The following is a 20411-nucleotide window of genomic DNA, read 5'->3' as shown; positions in this document are numbered from 1 at the left end:
TTTAGTCAGAAGTAAATCCCACTGTGAGTGCAATCCTGAGGAACAGATCAACCAGCACAAGCCCCCTAGGCTGGCCCAAGAATGTTGCAAATGTGCCGTAATGTATGTTCATGGCTACCCTTAAGCAAGCTAAGCGAGAGCAAGGATTGTGCAGATCCACCCCAAGAGGGTACCTTTACATTGGCCAAGGCAAGCCAGCTGAGGGGGTGGGAGAAGTTTGCAGGAGGGCATTCCAGGGGTGGGGAGGGGGCGTTTTGGGGAGGGGGTGGGCAGATCAGAAAGTAGATCAGGACCGGGAGAGGGATGGGATCGGCCATGGCAGTGCAGGCCAAATCCTAACTCCACTCCTGGCCCAACCAGCTTTACATGGACCTCTCAGATTTGTGTCAGTGAATTTGCTGGTGCAGATCCGAGTAGCCTCATAGTGGTGGCTAGCGTGCAACATGAGGTAAGGGGAAAAATATCCCCTTAGCCTGAGTTGCACTCCAGCTGGCCTCTGCCTTCTGCCGGATATAGCATTTAGCCTGTCTGTTTCAACACAAGTTAGAATTGGGCTGACCATTTAATAGGGTTTAATTAAACTATTAAATGTATAGGGGTTATGACCTTAGTGTAGATGACCTTGTATGTGTAGATGACCTTAGCTATAAAAAAATTTAATTTTTCTTTCCTTGCAACTTTTTTTCTTTCCTACAGGAAGGAACGGCTGCTTAGGTGTTCTCAGTGCAAAGTTGCAAGATACTGCAATGTACATTGTCAGGTAATGATTATTCTAAAATTAGTTACAAATAGATAATACAAATATTTTAATGTTTTAGTTATGTATTTGCCTTGCTGCTATTACTCATTCACTTTTTTTAAAGATCTGTGAAACCAGTTTTCATGAGTCGCAAAAATAACAACTTATTTGTTAAAATATTGAATATGTACACTATTGGGAACTTTCTGGGGTCTTGCATGAAAACTCTTGTGATAATAATTGAATTCCCCTTGTATGCCTGTATAATAACAGATCAAATATTTTCTGAATTTTATTCAATTTATTTACTGTAGCCTGTATTTTATTTTTCAAAATCCAAGATAGTGAGGGATCTTCATTTAATATATATATATATATATATATATATATATATATATATATATATATATATATATATATATATATATATATGGTTAGAAGTGTTGGAACATGATGTTATTTTTGTTACTCAGAAGTAAGCCTATTATGTTCAGTATGACTTAGGGTTGTGACTCACCAGGAGAACCGGAAATGGGCTGCCCTCCCTTAAGGGGAGCAGCCAAGGAATGGGTGTCCCAACGGAGCTCAGGGCAGCCTCGTAGAGACTCGCAGAGGGGACTGCAAGCCACTAGGACCCTCATGGAACCTTCAAGAGCCCCCCAGGTATGTTAGAATGTCCCTGGGTCCCCATGGTACTGTGATTGCTGCAGCCACATTGGGGCCCCATTCCCGCCACTACTTATGAGGTTCACCACCCCCTCGGAGGTGTTTGGGAACCTCTGATCTATGGGTTATAAGCTTGAGCTTCCAATGGAACTTCTGTAAGTCATCTTTCTCCTCCTCCTCCCTTTCAGCTCAATCCTGTGCATGTCTACTTAGAAATAAATCACACTGTATTCAGTAGACAGTGAATGAGGTTAGAATGAGGTTCTAAGAGAACCTCTCTTAGAATGAGGTTCACTTCCTCACAAGAAAAGAGAAGGGTTAAAGAAAAGAGAAATGGCTATTCTCTGACCATAACAAGAATCAGGTGAAACACTTGCCAATGAAAGCAGAGGGAAGTAAGTCATTGTAAGAACTGGTGTAAAAGTTTGTCAGCTGAGTACATAGGTCTCTCTCTCTCTCTCTCTCTCTCTCTGTGTGTGCCTTTATGAAACAGGTGCAGGCTTGTCAGTGTCTAAAATAGAAGAACTGTGCCTGTTTCCAGCCTGTGTTTGTTCACTCTATGAATGCATTCAAATTGGCAGTGATGATAAAGATGTTATTCCAAATGTCTTTCTGTTGTGAAGTGTACCACTAAGATCAGAAGAATGAGTCACGTGGCTTTATGTGATGTCGCATATTTCATCTCATCACCCATTTACTGGCTACAAAAACTGCTGATCATTTTGATGTCTTTCTCTCTTTCCTGACATGTTTTAAAATTCCTTTGTGGTGTTTATTTTAGGAACAAAGTGTGTCAGATAAAGACTGACTTCAGAGAACAGTTTTAGCTGGCACAGAAGAAGCATGCCTATACCTCCTGCATCGAACAGGATAATGTCCTAGTGCAGCGGTTCCCAAAGTGGTGCATTGTGACCCACCACGGGAAACCCAGAGATGAGTGCCCCAATTGCGCTGCAGCAATTGCAAGGCTGCAGGGACCCGGAGGCTTGTACTCTTACCTGGAGGGGTTGCACTGGCTTCAGGGAAGATGCAGGAGTCTCACAGCCTCTGTGCCTCCCCATTGTTTATACTTGTTCCAGTCAGCAATCAGAGCGCGCTTCTGGTTTGAAAATGGGCTACAGTGTATCTGGAGCACATGGAGATGTATTGTGTCTTCATTCTTAGGGATTCTTTTTCTAAAATAATCTGCCATTTTGCAAACATTAAATTAGTAGTCAATGAAAAGTTTGGTTGACTAATCAGTGGGGCAAAAATTGAAGGTTATATTAATTTGTTTAAAGCTGTTGGGCTCTGGAATATTATTGTAATAGAGAACAAATAAGAAAATGGCATTTCCTACTAGTAATGAATGTTAGCTTTTTATTAAATTCTAAGTTGTTTTCAGAATCCTACAGAAGTCACTTATGTTCAAGTGTCGGTAGTATGTACCCTTTTGTTTAAATGTCAATGATTGAAACATGACTGATCAAGTAGTACTTATTTAACTGATGAACAGTTCTAATAATTAATGCAGTGCAAAAAATGCACAAGTTCTTCAACAACCATTCTTGCCAAAACCGTATGTCCCCGTCTTTGGCTGGGATCCAAAGAGATGCCTGCACCCAGGCACTTCTGTTTGTACCCAGAGCTTTTGTGCTTATGATTAATAATGTGTATTTATTAGGTTTTTTTAAAAGCTGTGAGATTAAGCTCTCAATATGATAAAAATGTTCAATGCAGAAAATTTTTATTCCAATACGTAGAAAGAAGCTTGGCAAGACCACAAACGGGAATGCAAGTGCATTAAAAGTATTGAACCTAACTTTCCTCCAGACTCAGTGAGACTTGTTGGCAGAATTGTTTTCAAACTAGTAAGTACATTTTCTATTTGGGATTGATCCTTTAAAAGGATGTTTTGTCCTGAGTCTGTTCATGTATATTGTCAATTGTATAACAGAGTTCTTGTTGTAGTTTTATGTGGGGGTGGCTGGGATAACAATTGACTACTCAAGTTTCCATGGGTTTTATCTGACTAAGGAAAGTTCCTCACTTGCCAGCAAGAGGCCTGACACATTGGTGGAATCATGGCAGGGAGCTGAATTTATTTTATTTAAAAGATTATATTCCACCTTTCTCATGCCAAAGCAAATGACCACAGTGGCTATTTATGACCTAGTGAGTCAGCACGGAGGTACCTTGGGCTATAAAGAGCTTCTGCTCATGCCATCATACTAAATCATACATATTGTAAAATATAAACTGTGTCAGTGGATTAAAGTTACTGTAAATGACTCAAAGTTCCTGAGAGAATCACTTCAAAACTTGCTGTAAAAGTTATAGGGCACAATCCTAACCAGGTCTACTCAGAAGTAAGTCCTATTTTGGGCTTACTCTCAGGAAAGTGTGGTTAGGACTGTAGCCATAGTTGCTCGAAGCAGTGTGCTCACTGCTGGCTTCCACGTTTAGTCCTTATGCTGTTCTTGAGTTGATGGTTTTCCAAAATTCTGAATTTTCTTCATAGTTTCAAAATCTCTGAAAATGAAAACATGAATTGGGCGGTGGGGGGTTTGACACTCATTTCAACCAAAGCTTCCTAAGCATGACTTCTTAAACATCACAAATGCTCAAACATGTTGAGTTGGTGAATGAATTTGAAAAGGCTTGCTACAGCCACCTGAGCCATATGCTTGATTCAGTGTAGATCTCAATTTATGGAGTATAGGGATACATTACATTCTGAAAAACTTGTGAAAATCAGGAGGATAAATAAGGGGTAACTGGAAATAAGATGATTTTAAAATGTTAGATGTGTCCCAAAACGTGAAGAGAATAGCAATGGATTTATGCTGGTGATTATTGTTATTTGCCACAAAAGGGTGGGATGTGTCAGGATTAACTCAGTTGTTTTTTTTAAAGTGTTATCTAGCACATTTTGAGTAATGTACATTTTTGTATTTTCAACAGTTAAGACAGTCATCATGCCCATCTGAGGAACTCTACTCTCTTTCTGATCTTCAGTCAAGTAAGTAGTTGTTTTACTTATCAACTTTTAGTAGATAGTTTATTACTTTTTCGGTCTTTTCAAATGGGCAGAAAAACGACATATGACATTGAATGCATGCAACAGTGCATTCCCTTGTTCAAGAAGTGCTGGTGTCCTTACTAGGATGACATAACATCTATCGTATCCTAAGTCTGTCCAGCACAACGGGTGAGAGAAAAACAAGAGTCTGAACAATGCCATGGTGGTCTAGCCCTCTCAGTAAACCCCTAACAGCATCCTGAACTCCTGAACACTACACACCAATCATGGGGTAGCAGCTCAAAGTTGGTCCCACATTAACCTGATGTCTGAGGAGTCAGTCACTGCTACCTACCCAGTTCCAATGTTGGTGACTAGGGCCTCTCAATGCGGCCCTCAGGGAGCCCCCAGTCTCCAATGAGCCTCTTTCCCTCCAGAGATTTGTTGCAGCCCGCACTGGCCCGACACAACTGCTCTCAGCATGAAGGCAACTGTTTGACCTCTTTGTGTGAGCTGTGGGATGAGGGCTTCCTCACTGCTTGCTGTTTCATGTCTGTGATGCAGTAATGGCAGCAAAGGAAAGGCCAGCCTTGCTTTGTGCAAGGACTTTTATAGGTCTTGAGCTATTGCAAGACCTTCATTCATTCATATAAGTTCATCTTTAATATATTCATTTATGTAAATTTATTCAGATTTTAAATGTAAATTAATTCTTTCTTTCCCCGGCCCCCGATGCAGTGTCAGAGAGATGATGTGGCCCTCCTGCCAAAAACTTTGGACACCCCTGATATAGACTATACATAGCTAGGCTTTTCGTAGTGTTTCATCTTCCAGGATGGAAATGGAACAACTGTGATTTCTAAACCTTTGAAAATTAAAACAATGCATTTACCAGATTTCGTCTTAGTATTTACTCTTTTTGGCTTCTGTATGAGATGAGAAACAAAGCTTCTGATTGTTTCCCAGGAAAAATCCTGTGGGACGCTTTTTCTTGACTATGGTTAGTTCTGACATCCTGGCCAAATTCCAGTTCAGATAATTGCATTCTGTGTTTGACTCTCTAAAGTCTCCCGTAAGATACAGTATTTGTGTTTGCATCTGTCCTGAACCTGAAATGTCCCCCCCATTGCACTCTTAAACAGTTGCTGCTTTCCATCCCAGAGGTGGTTTTCTTTCAGTAATGGGTGAAGTTAATACCAGCTGCCTGTCTCTGAAATAAATTAATAAGTTCTGCACTGTGCATTGTGCTCCTTTGGGCTAAATTGCTCTCATAATGCTCTATTCTGAAAATGTAAAAATGGGAAGAAAAAGTACCTTAGGGTCATTCCCTAGGAAAAGTGGTAATGCAGGTACCAGTGTGGCGATACTACTTTTTTCTCGAGGGGTGTGTAGTGCAATGTTCTTTCTTTAAGGCCTCTTCTTCCTAGCCAGAATGAACAGAAGGAGGTCTGACAATCTTTCCTTCCACTTGTCCATGGAAGTGTATGAAACTTCAGTGCCTCAGGCCTTGCTTTTGTTGTAGAATGCTAAGGAGCAACTGGATCTTTTGCACTTGGTTTGAAACTTAAACTGTGGGCATAGCTCAGCACTCCACAGGTGCATCACCCCCTGTATTGGAATTGCAGAAGATATTACTGAGGAGATAGGGTGTGGTGTCCACAGTGCCCCTTGCTCTGAGTAAATGCAGGATTAAAGCCCAGGTGGTAGCTGGAGGTGTGCTGCACAGCTGCAGCCACTAGAGCATAAGGAGATCCCTCAGGTATATAGGGAGCACCTGAGGCAGAAAGGGTTTGGTGGGTTTTGAAGGAGTGCAGGTTGGAGGTAGGAGAGGAGACTGACTGACTTGGTTTATGGAATTGGGAATCAGACTGTGGATTGTGAGTGGACTTTGGCTTTGGACTTTGATTTGGATATCCTGACAGATTGGACTGACCTACCTGGAACCTGACTTTGGACTTGGCTTATTGGCAACTCTGATTGATTGGACTGGTTTACAAGGCCCAGTGGATTGGGATTTGGCAAAACACCCATTGCACAGCAGATTCCCATATGCTTAATAGAATGTTTTTCCCCTCATGCCACCTGTGTTTGTGCACAGAGAGTGATAGGGAGTTTGGGGGATGTGCATACTGTGAATTTCCCAAATCTCCATTAGGGCTTCTCCCTCTCTGTGCAGGTACATGAGTAATTTGCACTAAGCACAGGAAAAGGGCTAAATGGGGATTTGGGAGGCATATACAGACTTCCCAGTGGATGCTCTCCCAGTGGAGCATTCTCTGCGTGCAAACATAGGCATGCATAGGCAGGAGGAAATGAGAAAACAAAGTTCCATTGAGCCTATGGAAATTATTTGTGTGTGAATGCTGCATGGATGGCAGAACTGAATCATACTCTGTGCTTGCATGTTTACAGTTTTCCAACCCTAAGCTACTTCCCCATGTCACTTAGTTTCAATGTTTTCCATGGTCGTGCTGAAGGCAGACATAAGTGTATCTTTTCTTTGAGATTTGGGAGTGGGCCATTTTACCTTGTGTTATTTTACTAGCCTTCAGTAGCTTGAAAAAAGGAAGGAAAAGCGTATTCACAAACCCTAAAGGATTTTATTAGGAATTATACCTTTTATTCTCAAATTTGCTTCCCTTGAAAACATTTAGAGGTGTGTGGGTAGGATGCCATATACATCTAATGCTTTGCAGGGGGTAAAATTGTTTGTGTGTAGGGGGGGTATGGGAAGATTTGGAACACTGAAGGATCAAGTAACCCCCTTCATTCTCTTTCACCCCAATGCAAGTGCCTTTTCTGGTCTGGCTTTCCCACTGTCTGGTCCTTGGCATAGGTAATCAACTAGGGCAGCGGTCCCCAAACTGTGAGTCATGCTCCCTGGGGAGCTGCGGAAACCAGCCAGAGGAGTCACAGAATCCTTGTGAAAAACCCACTGCCCTATACAATGTATAGGACTGTAGCCCTAATGGAGAGTTGTGGCCAATGGCCTAGTAGGTCAGGGAAGCCGCCAGTTGAAAAACTTTGGAAACCACTGAATTATAGCGATCAAGGCTGTTTCTGTCCCAAAGTTTGGCCAAAAGCTAGATGGGAATGGATCAAGGTGTTTCATCCAGGAATTCTTGTAGTTGGGTTATCTCTACTCGCTTGAGCACCTTACCCACGAATGGGAGGTTAGAGACAGGCCAGTAATTGTTCCGAATGGTGGAATCAAGGGAGGGGAGCAAGAGGAAATCAAGGGAGGGAGAGCATCTGCTTTCTACAGGAGAGAGCAGATGACTGCCATCTTGATCTGTTGTGGTAGCTCCAAGCAATTTAATCTGCTAATTGTTCTTGCAGATTGATTACAGTGAGCCAGGTGTCTCTCCTCCCCACACTGTGGATTTAGATACAAAAGGTCACACACCACCCAGAACAGCTCCAGTAGTTGGGTACAATAGGGGCAGAGTAGTACACTTTTACTGCTGTCACTGCCATGGCTTAGTCCCTAAAGTTGGCTCTAGTCTAGACCACATTCTATCATGTTCTTGCTAATTTTTCTCTGCTTGTGCTCAAGACACCTGCCCAGATGCTTCATTGTCAACAGCTCCTCAGTAAATCAGGAGCTGACTTAGCTTTCTGGTTGGACAGAGAATGCTCAGGTGTGATTAGATAAATACTCTTAATCACATCCACATTCCAGAGACTGACCAAGGCCACAATAGAATCACTGGCCCTAGCAGCAGGAAAATCACCCAGAGCCATCAGGAATTTATCCAGATACATAAACTGTATCTGTGGTTTCTGTATCTGCAGGTGGTCCTGGAATGGATTCCCCATGGATACAGGGCCTTGCTTGTATTCTGGAAAACACCAAACTACATTTCTTACTGTTTTTGCCATTAAATGTCACATATCTCTTTACCCATAAGTTTTAATTCAAAGTTGTGGATCTTTTGTTCACATAACATCTGAATGATTTGGCAGTAACAATCTGGTAATGAGAGGAAGCTGTCAGAAGCCAAGTGATACATGCTTGCCCCTCTGTATCTTTGGGGTTGGAAATGTCTACACTGTGAGGCTGCCACTGGACTGCTTAAAGGCATTGGCAGAAATTTCTGTTAACAGCTTGCTGTATATTGCTTCCTTTAAGATGCTGAAGAGTTAAGTGAAGAAATGAAAGAAGGTCTTGGGCACCTTGCAAAAGCACTGCAACAATATTTGAAGGTGGAAATCCAAGACGCTTCTCAGCTGCCACCTGGCTTAGATCTTTTTCAGACCTTCGCAAAAGTAAGTGTTAAATTGGATTCCTGACAACTTCGCAAGTTAATTGTTCTTGCCTTCATTTTGTTTTTCTACATTTCGTGAGTAAGTCATGGAAAACTGTACTATAATGTCCAATGTCAGAGTGAACAGTAAACTTATATGCTTATGTATTGTATTGGCAACCTTCAGTCTTGAAAGACTATGGTATCGCGCTCTGAAAGGTGGTTCTGGCACAGCGTCTAGTGTGGCTGAAAAGGCCAATCCGGGAGTGACAATCCCTTCCACACCGGGAGCAAGTGCAGTCTGTCCCTGGTCTGTCTCCCTGGCTATGGGCCTTCCTTCTTTGCCTCTTAGCCTCAGACTGTTGGCAAAGTGTCTCTTCAAACTGGGAAAGGCCATGCTGCACAGCCTGCCTCCAAGCGGGCCGCTCAGAGGCCAGGGTTTCCCACTTGTTGAGGTCCATCCCTAAGGCCTTCAGATCCCTCTTGCAGATGTCCTTGTATCGCAGCTGTGGTCTACCTGTAGGGCGCTTTCCTTGCACGAGTTCTCCATAGAGGAGATCCTTTGGGATCCGGCCATCATCCATTCTCACGACATGACCGAGCCAACGCAGGCGTCTCTGTTTCAGCAGTGAATACATGCTAGGGATTCCAGCAAGTTCCAGGACTGTGTTGTTTGGAACTTTGTCCTGCCAGGTGATGCCGAGGATGCGTCGGAGGCAGCGCATGTGGAAAGCGCTCAGTTTCCTCTCCTGTTGTGAGCGAAGAGTCCATGACTTGCTGCAGTACAGAAGTGTACTCAGGACGCAAGCTCTGTAGACCTGGATCTTGGTATGTTCTGTCATCTTCTTGTTGGACCAGACTCTCTTTGTGAGTCTGGAAAACGTGGTAGCTGCTTTACCGATGCGCTTGTTTAGCTCAGTATCGAGAGAATGAGTGTCGGAGATCGTTGAGCCAAGGTACACAAAGTCATGGACAACCTCCAGTTCATGCTCAGAGATTGTAATGCAGGGAGGTGAGTCCACTTCCTGAAACATGACCTGTGTTTTCTTCAGGCTGATTGTCAGTCCAAAATCTTGGCAGGCCTTGCTAAAATGATCCATGAGCTGCTGGAGATCTTTGGCAGAGTGGGTAGTGACAGCTTATATGCTTATATATCCTTATCTTATATATCTTATATATCTTATGCTTATATATCCAGTATATCCAGCTTATGTATCCAGTAATGAAGCGCATTCTCTGCCAGGAACCCGTAGCCTTTCCTTTTCGAAACGATTGCACCTTAAATTAAAAAGGAAGAATTCAAGCAATAGGTATATTAAAACATGAGTGGTGACAGCATGGAAAGCCAATATTGAAAAATGACTTGAGATGATTAAAGACAAAGTCTAGATATATATATTGCTTTCTTGAAAAATAACCTTATGGTTTATGCATTGCTTTTCTTCTCAAAAATGTATATTTATGTCAAACATAATCTTATAACAAATAAATATATATTTTTTCACATGTTGATATATGACAGTAGGGTGTGCAGGATGCCTGTGTCTGCCAAAAGCAGCTGTGCCTGGCAACTTTTCTTGTTCCTGACGTATTTATATTGTTGGTAAATAAACAAATACCTGTTGTCCCCGGCTTTTGGCCTTGCAATATTGAAGAACTTGCTTCATAATAATTTAGAGATTTCAGATCTCCTTGTAATAATAACCACCCATTGTAAAGTTTGTCTTTCTTGAATTCTCCTTGAATTCAAAATTCATTTGTTGAAAATACTTTTAGCATTTCAAGGAAGTTCATCTTTGTATTTTGCTATCGATATATGTCCCAAACAAAATGACAACTAATAAATCTTTTTAATATGTTTTCTGAGAGAAGAGTTAATTAGGACAAATTGTAGTTCTGATACATTTCAATTATAAAGTTATGAAGAAGCAGCATATAGTTGCATCCAAACTATATTTTCTGCACCCCCTAGGGTCACTGTGAGGGCATTGTTATGCTTAGTCTTCCCCCTACCCAGAGCTGGCCTATCCATGAGGTGAAAAAAATCACCTTAGGCAGTGAGTCTGTGGAAGCAGCTAGCTGCTTGGGGTGGTGGTGGTTGCGTGCCACATACTGTGCACCCACCCATTGCCTCCCCCACTCCATCCACTCATATCAGAGAATAGTAAGAGCTTTCCTCTTGCCTCCAGTTCCAGCATTCTCTTTGCTGGCCACTAGAGGAAGTGGCAGTAGCACTTGACTTGGCGGGCAAGCAAACTGTCTTAGATGGGCAATGGGTAGATGGGCAAGTAAACTGTCTCAGCACACACCACAGATGGTAGGTGCCTGGGAATTGCATGCACCCCAATAGTACACCCTGGACTGGAATGGGTGGCAGAATTTGGGGTGGGATTGAGTTGACAGTTCAGCATGAACTGCTTCTACCCTAAGTGAATCAGCTCTCAGATCTTCTGCTGTCCCAGCTGTGTTCCATATTACATTGTTCCTTATAATTCAGTGGGTAAGGAAAACTATGCAAACCACTCTCTGCATTATGGGTGCACCAGGATTGTGTAGTGGTTTGGGAGAAGGACATAAACCTGGAAGATCCAGATTCAAATCCCCACTTGGCCGTGCAGCTTCCTGGGAGACCTTGGCCCAGTCACTATCTTTCAGCCTCACCTACTTCAAGGGTTATAGTGAGGATGGAGGGGAGGAACCATGTACACCACTGTGAGCTCCTTGGGGGAAGAGTGGTATAAAAATATGAAAAAATAAAATAATTTGATTTGATGCAAGAATGTGACAGAACCTGGAAACCAGCTTATGTATATAGTATGTTGATAGTTATTAAACTCCAGTAAGTGGTTTTCTAAATATTATTTCTAATAATATTTAACTTATTATTTTGACATTGAGTTTATATAATTTTCTTTATAATGTTTATATTTTTATGTAAGCCACTTGGAATGCCCACTAGGGAGATAGTTGGGTATAAATTTGTAAATAAATAAAAATAAGTAAGGTGTGATATGCTGATTAAAATGAACTATGTGAGGCTATGCAAGTCTCCCAATTTCTCCAGTCTGCTTACATAATGGGTACATTTTAAGAGGAATGCTGTCAAGCTGTTCTGGTACAAGTAATTGCCTTTCTTCTTACCTCTGGTGTGAAACTGCGTGTGGTTTGCTTAAGAACTAAGAAAAAAAAGGGGTTTCCTCCTGATTTTATATCTAATCTCTATTCCTTGCTCAAACACAGGTATTCTCTTTAAAAATTAATATGTGAACTAAATAATCCCTGAGATTTGTATGTTTTAGGGCACAAGCCTAACCCACTTTCCTGCACTGACATGAGGGCAATGCAATTTCAGGGTAAGGGAACAAACATTCCTTTACTTTGAGGAGGGCTCTGTGAGTGCCCCCCAACTGTAGGATGCAGCACACACCCCATTGGCACAGCTATGCCAGTGCTGGAAAGTTGATTAGGACTTGGGCCTCAGTTGTGTTAATTGCAAACACATTCATAGATTTTGCTTTAATGACCCAAATATTTTTAGAATACATTTTTCGTATATTCACCCTGCCATATTTCAATATTCATCATATTTCATAACATTCTGAGTTTTATATAGAAAATGTGAATCTTTAGGGATTCATCCCACTGTGATCCTACCATACTGGACAACTGATTAAGTTTTCCATGGAAAACTAAAATAAAGGCTATCTGTAATCCTTTAGGATAGATGAAATTATTAAAGTTGTAGCACTTCAAAGAATTTTGACAGTTTTACATAGCATCCTCTCCACACTCTGGTTCCTAAATGCTTTGGGCTGATGGCTAAATAAAGCAGTACTATCTGAATGTGGTCTATTCTTTTTGATAGCTTTGTTCAAGTTCAGTAGATGTTTAGTTTCAAGTTCAGTAGCTGTTTACTCTGTGTCTGAACTGTGTATTTTGTTTCTGATCTATCTTCATTGCTTTCTTTAGAAAGCTACAATTGAAGGTAAATTACATCTGTTTGAAGCTAAAACTTCAAGACTGAGAATAAACAGAAAGAATAGCAAAAGGGAAAAGGTCAGTCCTTCACTGAGGTGACTAATATCAGGCATCTCCTGGAAATAGGTCAGTTCAGTGGAGATTCCCAAGAAGTTTGCCCTAATAAATCCCTTACTTCCTTTTCCATGGCTCATGATGTTATACTCTGTAGACTTCTTTTTTTGCAAATCTAGTTCAGGTTTATTGTTAGTGAAATAGGTTATCTTAAGATCGCAACATTTAGCAAGAAAACAGACACCCATTTTCTCTTATGAGCCAAACTTATAGTTTATATGAATATCCATATAATTCAGAGCATTTGCTTCAGTAAACATGACGGGCAGTCCAATCCTGAGCTGCCCAGAGCTCCCAGGCTTGACGGCACCGAAAAGGGCTGCCGCTGAATCCTGTGCCTCCCGCGCTATCGCAGGAGGCTCCTCAGTAGAAGGGGACGTTCGTCCCCTTCCCTCAAGTAAGGTAAGCAGCCCTGCAGTGGGGCTACTCACTTTACCTTTTGGTCAACGGTAAGGAAAAGGCACTCGTGAAGAGCATGCAGCCCTCCACGAGCGCCCTAGATCCTGTGGAGCTCAGCTCCATGGATCCTCCTCCCACCTGCCCCCTGGCATGCCTCCCACCCGCCCTGGGCACGCCTCCTCCCCACCCCTGCCAGCCTCCCCCTTCCCCAGAACGCCTTCTCCACGCCCTCGTCCACGCCCCCACCTCCTGTTCTGCTGCTCTGCGGTCCAGGAGACTGCCGAGCTGCGGAACCTGGGCAACTGCCCCACGCTAGCCCAGCACCGGCCGGCGCTGGGCTAGCACCGGCAGGACCCTGGCGGTGATCCCCGTGAACGTGCCTTACGGCACGTTTGCGACTGTGGCCAGCGGCACGGAGCCGTGCCACCAACTACAGGATTGGGCTCTAAGGCTGCAATCCTAAATATACTTACCTGAGACAATGTTCCATTCATTTTAGTGGGAAGTTATTTCCAAGTAGATGTGTATATGATAAGAACATAAGAACAGCCCCACTGGATCAGGCCATAGGCCCATCTAGTCCAGCTTCCTGTATCTCACCAAATGCCCCAGGGAGCACACCAGATAACAAGAGACCTCATCCTGGTGCCCTCCCTTGCATCTGGCATTCTGACATAGCCCATTTCTAAAATCAGGAGGTTGCACATGCACCTCATGGCTTGTAACCCATAATGGATTTTTCCTCCAGAAATTTGTCCAATCCCCTTTTAAAGGCGTCCAGGCCAGATGCCGTCACCACATCCTGTGGCAAGGAGTTCCACAGACCAACCACACGCTGAGTAAAGAAATATTTTCTTTTGTCTGTTCTAACCCTCCCAACACTCAATTTTAGTGGATGTCCCCTGGTTCTGGTGTTATGTGAGAGTGTAAAGAGCATCTCTCCATCCACTCTTTCCTTCCCGTGCATAATTTTGTATGTCTCAATCATGTCCCCCCTGAGGCATCTCTTTTCTAGGCTGAACAGGCCCAAACACCGTAGCCTTTCCTCATAAGGAAGGTGCCCCAGCCCCGTAATCAACTTAGTCACTCTCTTTTGCACCTTTTCCATTTCCACTATGTCCTTTTTGAGATGTGGCGACCAGAACTGAACACAATACTCCAGGTGTAGCCTTACCATAAATTTGTACTACGGCATTATAATATTAGCCTTTATTCTCAATACCTTTTCTAATGATCCCAAACATAGAATTGGCCTTCTTCAGTGCTGCCGCACATTGGGTCAATGCTTTCATCGACCTGTCCACCACCACCCCAAGATCTCTCTCCTGATCTGTCACAGACAGCTCAGAACCCATCAGCCTATATGTAAAGTTTTGATTTTTTGCCCCAATGTGCATGACCTCACACTTACTGACATTGAAACGCATCTGCCATTTTGCAGCCCATTCTGCCAGTCTGGAGAGATCCTTCTGGAGCTCCTCACAATCACTTCTGGTCTTCACCACTCGGAAAAGTTTGGTGTCGTCTGCAAACTTTGCCATCTCACTGCTCAACCCTTTCTCCAGGTCATTTATGAAGAGGTTGAAAAGCACCGGTCCCAGGACAGATCCTTGATGATGGCACTGGTAGTTTTATGTGCAATAATTACAGACTTGCTGGTTCTAAATCAGTGATTTCCAAACCAGGGGTCTTGCCCAAATGAAGATCCCCGGAAAGCAGAATTCCCTGTAAGCTGTGCAGTTGGAATTGAAGCCCTGCACAGCTTACTCTCAACACTGTGGAGCTTGGTGATTATGTCATCGCTGGGCGCTGCAGAGCAGTTTTAACAACCAGTACCATCTTTCAGAATGCTGGAGATGTTCATTCAAGTAATTTACTCTCACACACAAGTATTCCTGTAATATGATGGATGTGTAGTGACAACAGTTAGAATCCGGTTTGTTCCATGTCCTGAGAAACATAAATTTTATCACTTGATCTTTCCTATTTTTTCATACATGCCCCAAATGCATGTAATAACAATAATTATGTTATTATGGACAATAATAAATGTTTGTATTTTAACTATTTTTGAAAACCTTGTTTGTCACCCTTTAAAACAATTTAAATAATTTCAGAATAAAAAAAATACACAATTTACTAGGAGCCAACTCTGTTTCTGCTCTAGTGTATGCTTCCGGAGATCCAGGAGGAACAGCCAGAAGAGTTTCTGGGAATTTCTTATGTGGGATTTCAAACTGTTCTGGGTTCAGACACTTTCAATTTCTGCTCCATAGGGACAAATAAGGAAACATTTTCCTGCAAAACTCCTGCAGTGCTAGTGATATCAAATTTTTCATTTATAATCCAAGCAAACTTCAGCACTACTTGTAAAGTCATGAAGATATTTAACTCACAGATCAATCCTATGCATGTCTACTCAGAAGTTAGTCCCACTGTATTTAGTGGAGCTTATTCCAGGAAAATGTATGTAGGATTACAGCTCAAGTTTCATTTAAGTGGTATTCCATAATGCTTTTCTGAAAACCTATCCCTTGATCTCATGATAATTTAATTCATTTATATCACCTAGACCAAATTTCAAACATAATTATTTTTGTGTTTGCATAATTTGTATCTCTGAGGAGGTGCTGTTGGGCAACCAACAACAGGAGCTTATCCTCAGCATACAATAATATATTTATGCAATGAGACATAACCCTTCCTGGGAAAATAAAGTGATTGGTGTAGCTTAGGAGCAAAAATGCTTCACATACAGATGCAATAAAAAGAGACAACCTTGCCTTGGCACCTCTAGCTCTTCAAATTATCCAAGAGAGACCCTACTGTAGCTCCCATTGATTTATCCATGTAGAGAATTCTAATCAAGGCAAATAAACATCTATTGATATTTGCATTCTACTGCTTTAATCATAATTTATCATGATTGATTCAGTTGAAGGCGGCTAGATCGACAGGTGCTGCAAAGTGATGTGTCCTTGGGTCCTTAGTGTATTTGCTAATCAAGCAATTAAGTACAAATCATTGATTTTTATTGTGCTTTTCCCTTTCTGAAGTCAGCCTGCTTTTCCACGAAAATATTACTAGTATCGTATTTCAAATTTCAAAGGTATTTTGAAGGTGGCAAATATATATGACTTTATATCTAACAAGTTTTTTAGGTGTGACTTGTTAGAATCCAATTTGTCACACTTTTTGTACATTGGTATGGTAATACTAATTCTCCAGCCTTTAGGGATCTTAGTACATGTATTTATATCTGTGAGAAATATTTTTTTTGTATTGGTGATTAATACAAGTCTGATTATGATTTTAGGTAGACGAGAGCTCCTAGGTGCTAAGACTTGTATTAAAACAACTATAGAACTAATTCTAAGCCCTAAAGGGAGCTTTGAATTTAAGTTTCTTGGATAATAATCCTGCATGCCACATTGCAAACTCTTTCTGAAATTATTTCAAAAGTAGTTTGTGATCTAGCACAGGAAACTACTGTTCAAATAAAAGAATTCAGACATTCTGGTGGGTGTGCGTAAGTCTTTGATTAAATTTGAGAGAGTTATTTGGACTTTGGCCTGTTTAATTTTGGGGCCCACTCCTATCCAACTTTCCAGTACTAATGTAGTCCTGCCAACGGGGTGTGTGCTGCATCCTATGGTGGTGGGGGCAGCAATGGAGGCATCCTCAAGATGAGGGAATATTTGTTCCTTTACCTCAGGGCTGCATTGGTGCTTGAGAGTTGGATAGGACTGGGCCTTTTGTGTCCTTTCTAAACCCGGACTTCAACTTTTTGCAAGATTATCAGATTTCTAGCATTTGAATATCTATGGACATTTATTGTGACTTATAGTGTACCTTGTGGATTCTCTCGTCTTATAATGACAGTTAAACAAAGTGTACCCACTTTGCTCTGGTCCCGTGATGGTTATGCAGCATTTTGTAAGTCTTAGTTGACTCCAGAATAGTATTACCAGTTTACTTTATCTATACAAAATTACATTTGACTGGTACTGAGATATGATGTGAATTTTCCCACAGGTGTGAAGGGTGTTCATGGGAGAAAGTAGATTGGAGGGCTGCGCCATCCAACTCATCACCACACATTGCTGAGAACAAAAACATGAAGAAATAAAGTAGCAGGAATTAAATCATTCTGATTGACTTCCTAGAAATTTTGAAATTCCTTACTTGTACTAAAAGTTTATTTGCAATTGGTCTAATTATTTTCTGATATTAGGTTTTTCATGGTATGTATCCTGAAATATGAATCCATGGAGCTATATGTTGGTCCACTGTAAGCATGCAGCCCCTGAGTAATATAAATGAGCTGATCTTGAATTATCCATATGATGATTTTAGTTTCCAGAAAGTATTGTGGAAGTGCAGTTTGCACTCTGCACATATTGCAGTTTGCAATTCGTCTTTATCCAGGTTTTCAACATGTGTGTCTGATCGTGGTCGTGATGGCACATTCTGCTACTAATTCCTGCTTGTGCAAAATATCTAAAGGTTTTATTGGAACTCACCCATTGCCTACTCACTGAGTATAATTTTGAGCATATTTTTAGGTCCAACTAAGAATTTAATGAGCTGTTGCATTTACAAATTAGTTGGGAAACAAATGTTGGCTAAAGGAGGTTGGCTTATACTTGGTTGCTCATAGTTCTTAATTCCAAAAGTTAGAGGTAGGCTTGTCCAGTCAGCTAAACTTGCATCTGATCTAATAAACTGATAATCTCCAACTTCAAGAAAGCACAGCTAGAATGGCGAACAACTGGTAAATGCAAAGAATTACATATTTAGTTGTGGAAGGATGCCAAATATAAGGTTGATCAAGATTGAATGGAGTGGATGAGATGGAATATAATAATTCTTTAATAATAAGGTATGTTTCCAAAGAAAAGAATGCTATTTCTATGTAAGCTCAACCTAAGCAAGGGTAGAAATTGTACTTGGGGGCAGTCAGTCAGCCTGATAACATACAATCAGGTCTAATCAGTTGCTGCAAATTCATAGAGGGAAAAATTAAGTTAGTTCTAAATGCAGGGGCAAGAGGACTGTGAACCAAATAACAGGATGACCTGTTGGAGCTGAATAGGGCCTCCCTATTTTTCTTCATTTGTTGACAGTTACAAGGGGATCTGTGAGCCTTTCTATTATGTGATACCTGATCGGGCAAAAATGTGGAGTTCTGATTTCACATTATTTGCTTGATAATCTTGCAGCTTCCCAACACAGGCCATATGAATGGGATGTGTATCTTCCCATATACAGTACTGGTCATTGTAGTTGGAAACCAGTAGGGAAAACCCTTTGATTTACAGTATTTTGGTTCCTTGGGTTCCATCCATCATCTCTCTCTCTCTCTCTTTTTTTTTTTTAGCCTGCAGACCCTGTGAATCAGCAGGCACTGCAAACTAAGACGTCGGCCACTTTAAATCTTTTTCTGTAAAAAGTGCCCATGAGTTAATCTTCAGCTTCTCATATTCTGTTGAGAAAATGAAGAAAAATGGTCTGAAGGGTACATAATGAGATTCCACTGCTAAAGCTAAGCAGACCTGTAAGCTGCTAGGATGAGTGATCACCTGGGAGTAATATGTAAGCTGCTCTGAACTCCTTTGAGGAGGTCTAACAATAAATGTTAAACCTTCATAATTGTGGAAACAAGGTAAACTCTGACAGCATATGATAAAGGTTAGTTCAAAAGGTTGGCCTGAATTTATTGGGCTTCATTTCATCCAAGCCATTTTATTTTTATTTTTGAGGGGCTGAGCTGAAATTTCAAATTTAGAGCTGACCATTCTAATGTCTTCACAGAACAATAGCATCGTGTCCAGCGTGTAGTCTTTCTTCCATCATATTGGGTAGCATCCCAGCTAGATCCTCTCCTGGAAGCTTCTTCTGTGAATGGAACAAGCATTTTGCTTGTGCAGGGACCTCTGACACAAGTAGGGCACTCCTTATATGAACAGCATATAACTAGGTAAATTAGACACAACCCTCTAGACCCAATCCGAGCCAACTTTCCAGTGCCAATACAGCCCCAAGGTAAGGGATCAAATGTTCCCTTATCTTGAGGGAGCCTCCATGACTGCCTCCCCACCACAGGATTCAGTACATGCCTTGTTGGCATGACTGCATCGGTGCAGGAAAGTTGGATAGGATTGTGCCCTAATTTATTATAGGTTTCCAATCAGTGCTGCAGAAGCAATGCATTTTGGGGTTAAATAATTATAGTATGCAAATTAGCATTTTCCCCCTAACAAGAGGTGGCTAATGCTGTTAGCCTAATTATGTTGCAATTATTTATGTCTTGCATTAAAAATAATCAAAGTGAATGAGGGAGACCAAGCTGTCTCATTGGAGCCTCAAATCAAATGTATTTGGAAAGCCATTTATTAATGAAATTGTAAAAATGCAGGCTACAACTAGAAGAAATCCGGGTGCACCAATCCAGAAATAGCAGTGTAGTTTCTCCCAGTGGACTACTCAGCATGCACGTCTCCAAATGAAAGCTGATTTTTTATGAAGCAAGAGTTTGTTTCGTTTCCTTGTGATTTTCTCTTTTTCGTCATGCTTAACTCTTTCCAACAAACTATTACCAGTGATTTATAGTTGGGGAGACACAGGATTTTCTGTGCTTTTGGAATTAACCTTTTAGCCGGAGCAATTATTCTGAGGTACCATTGCTTATTATAACAGAAATTGTACAAGCCAATATTAGTCACACTGTCAAAACGAATTGTAATTTAATTGGAAGCCCTCAACTTGCACTTTTAAAGCTTTGTGCAGTCGATATGTAATCAAAGTCTTAGACTATGGGGTAAAGCTGTCTGTAGGATGCAGAGAAAGACTGCTGGACCAATTGCAGTTATACAGTAGACAGCCACTTTCTGAAATCCTAGGTGCCAAATGGAAATAAATCCTACTCATGAGAAACAAAGCAAATGCATTTGGTAAATAAACAAAACTCTCAACTGTTTGTTGCCTACAATAATTTTATCTTTGGAAGTTTAAAAGAAAATGGCTAGAACTTCAAGGAGAGTCTGACATTATCCCAGGTGACCATCTCAAATTTCTTTCTGTAATCCTTGTCATCATACCAGGTTTAAAGCAAGGAACATTTTCTTTCTCAGCACCACATTGTTACATGTGGCCTTATCCTGCAGGGAGGCATGTGAGGGCCAGGAACCTTACAAGACACTTCAGAGTCAGTGGGAGGAAATGTGAGAGGAATTTGGTGTGTATGGGTGGAAGATGTGCTTGTGTT

At 41.4% G+C, this 20411-nt stretch overlaps 1 protein-coding gene across 1 annotated transcript in view; it reads left to right on the top strand.

The window, feature by feature from the left end:
• Positions 1–20411, top strand: part of SMYD3 (SET and MYND domain containing 3) — a 429466-nt gene that overhangs the window by 43466 nt on the left and 365589 nt on the right. Inside the window, exons 2-5 of the mRNA XM_066611503.1 lie at positions 697–760; positions 3148–3255; positions 4349–4406; positions 8539–8675. Of these exons, the coding sequence (XP_066467600.1) occupies positions 697–760; positions 3148–3255; positions 4349–4406; positions 8539–8675 (367 nt within the window). The remainder of the gene's footprint in view (positions 1–696; positions 761–3147; positions 3256–4348; positions 4407–8538; positions 8676–20411) is intronic.

This window comes from Tiliqua scincoides, chromosome 1 (assembly GCF_035046505.1).
Source record: "Tiliqua scincoides isolate rTilSci1 chromosome 1, rTilSci1.hap2, whole genome shotgun sequence".
In the NCBI taxonomy this organism is placed as follows: domain Eukaryota; kingdom Metazoa; phylum Chordata; class Lepidosauria; order Squamata; family Scincidae; genus Tiliqua; species Tiliqua scincoides.
The sequence above is the reverse complement of the archived record's forward strand: the minus strand, read 5'-3'. Positions and strand labels throughout refer to the sequence as shown.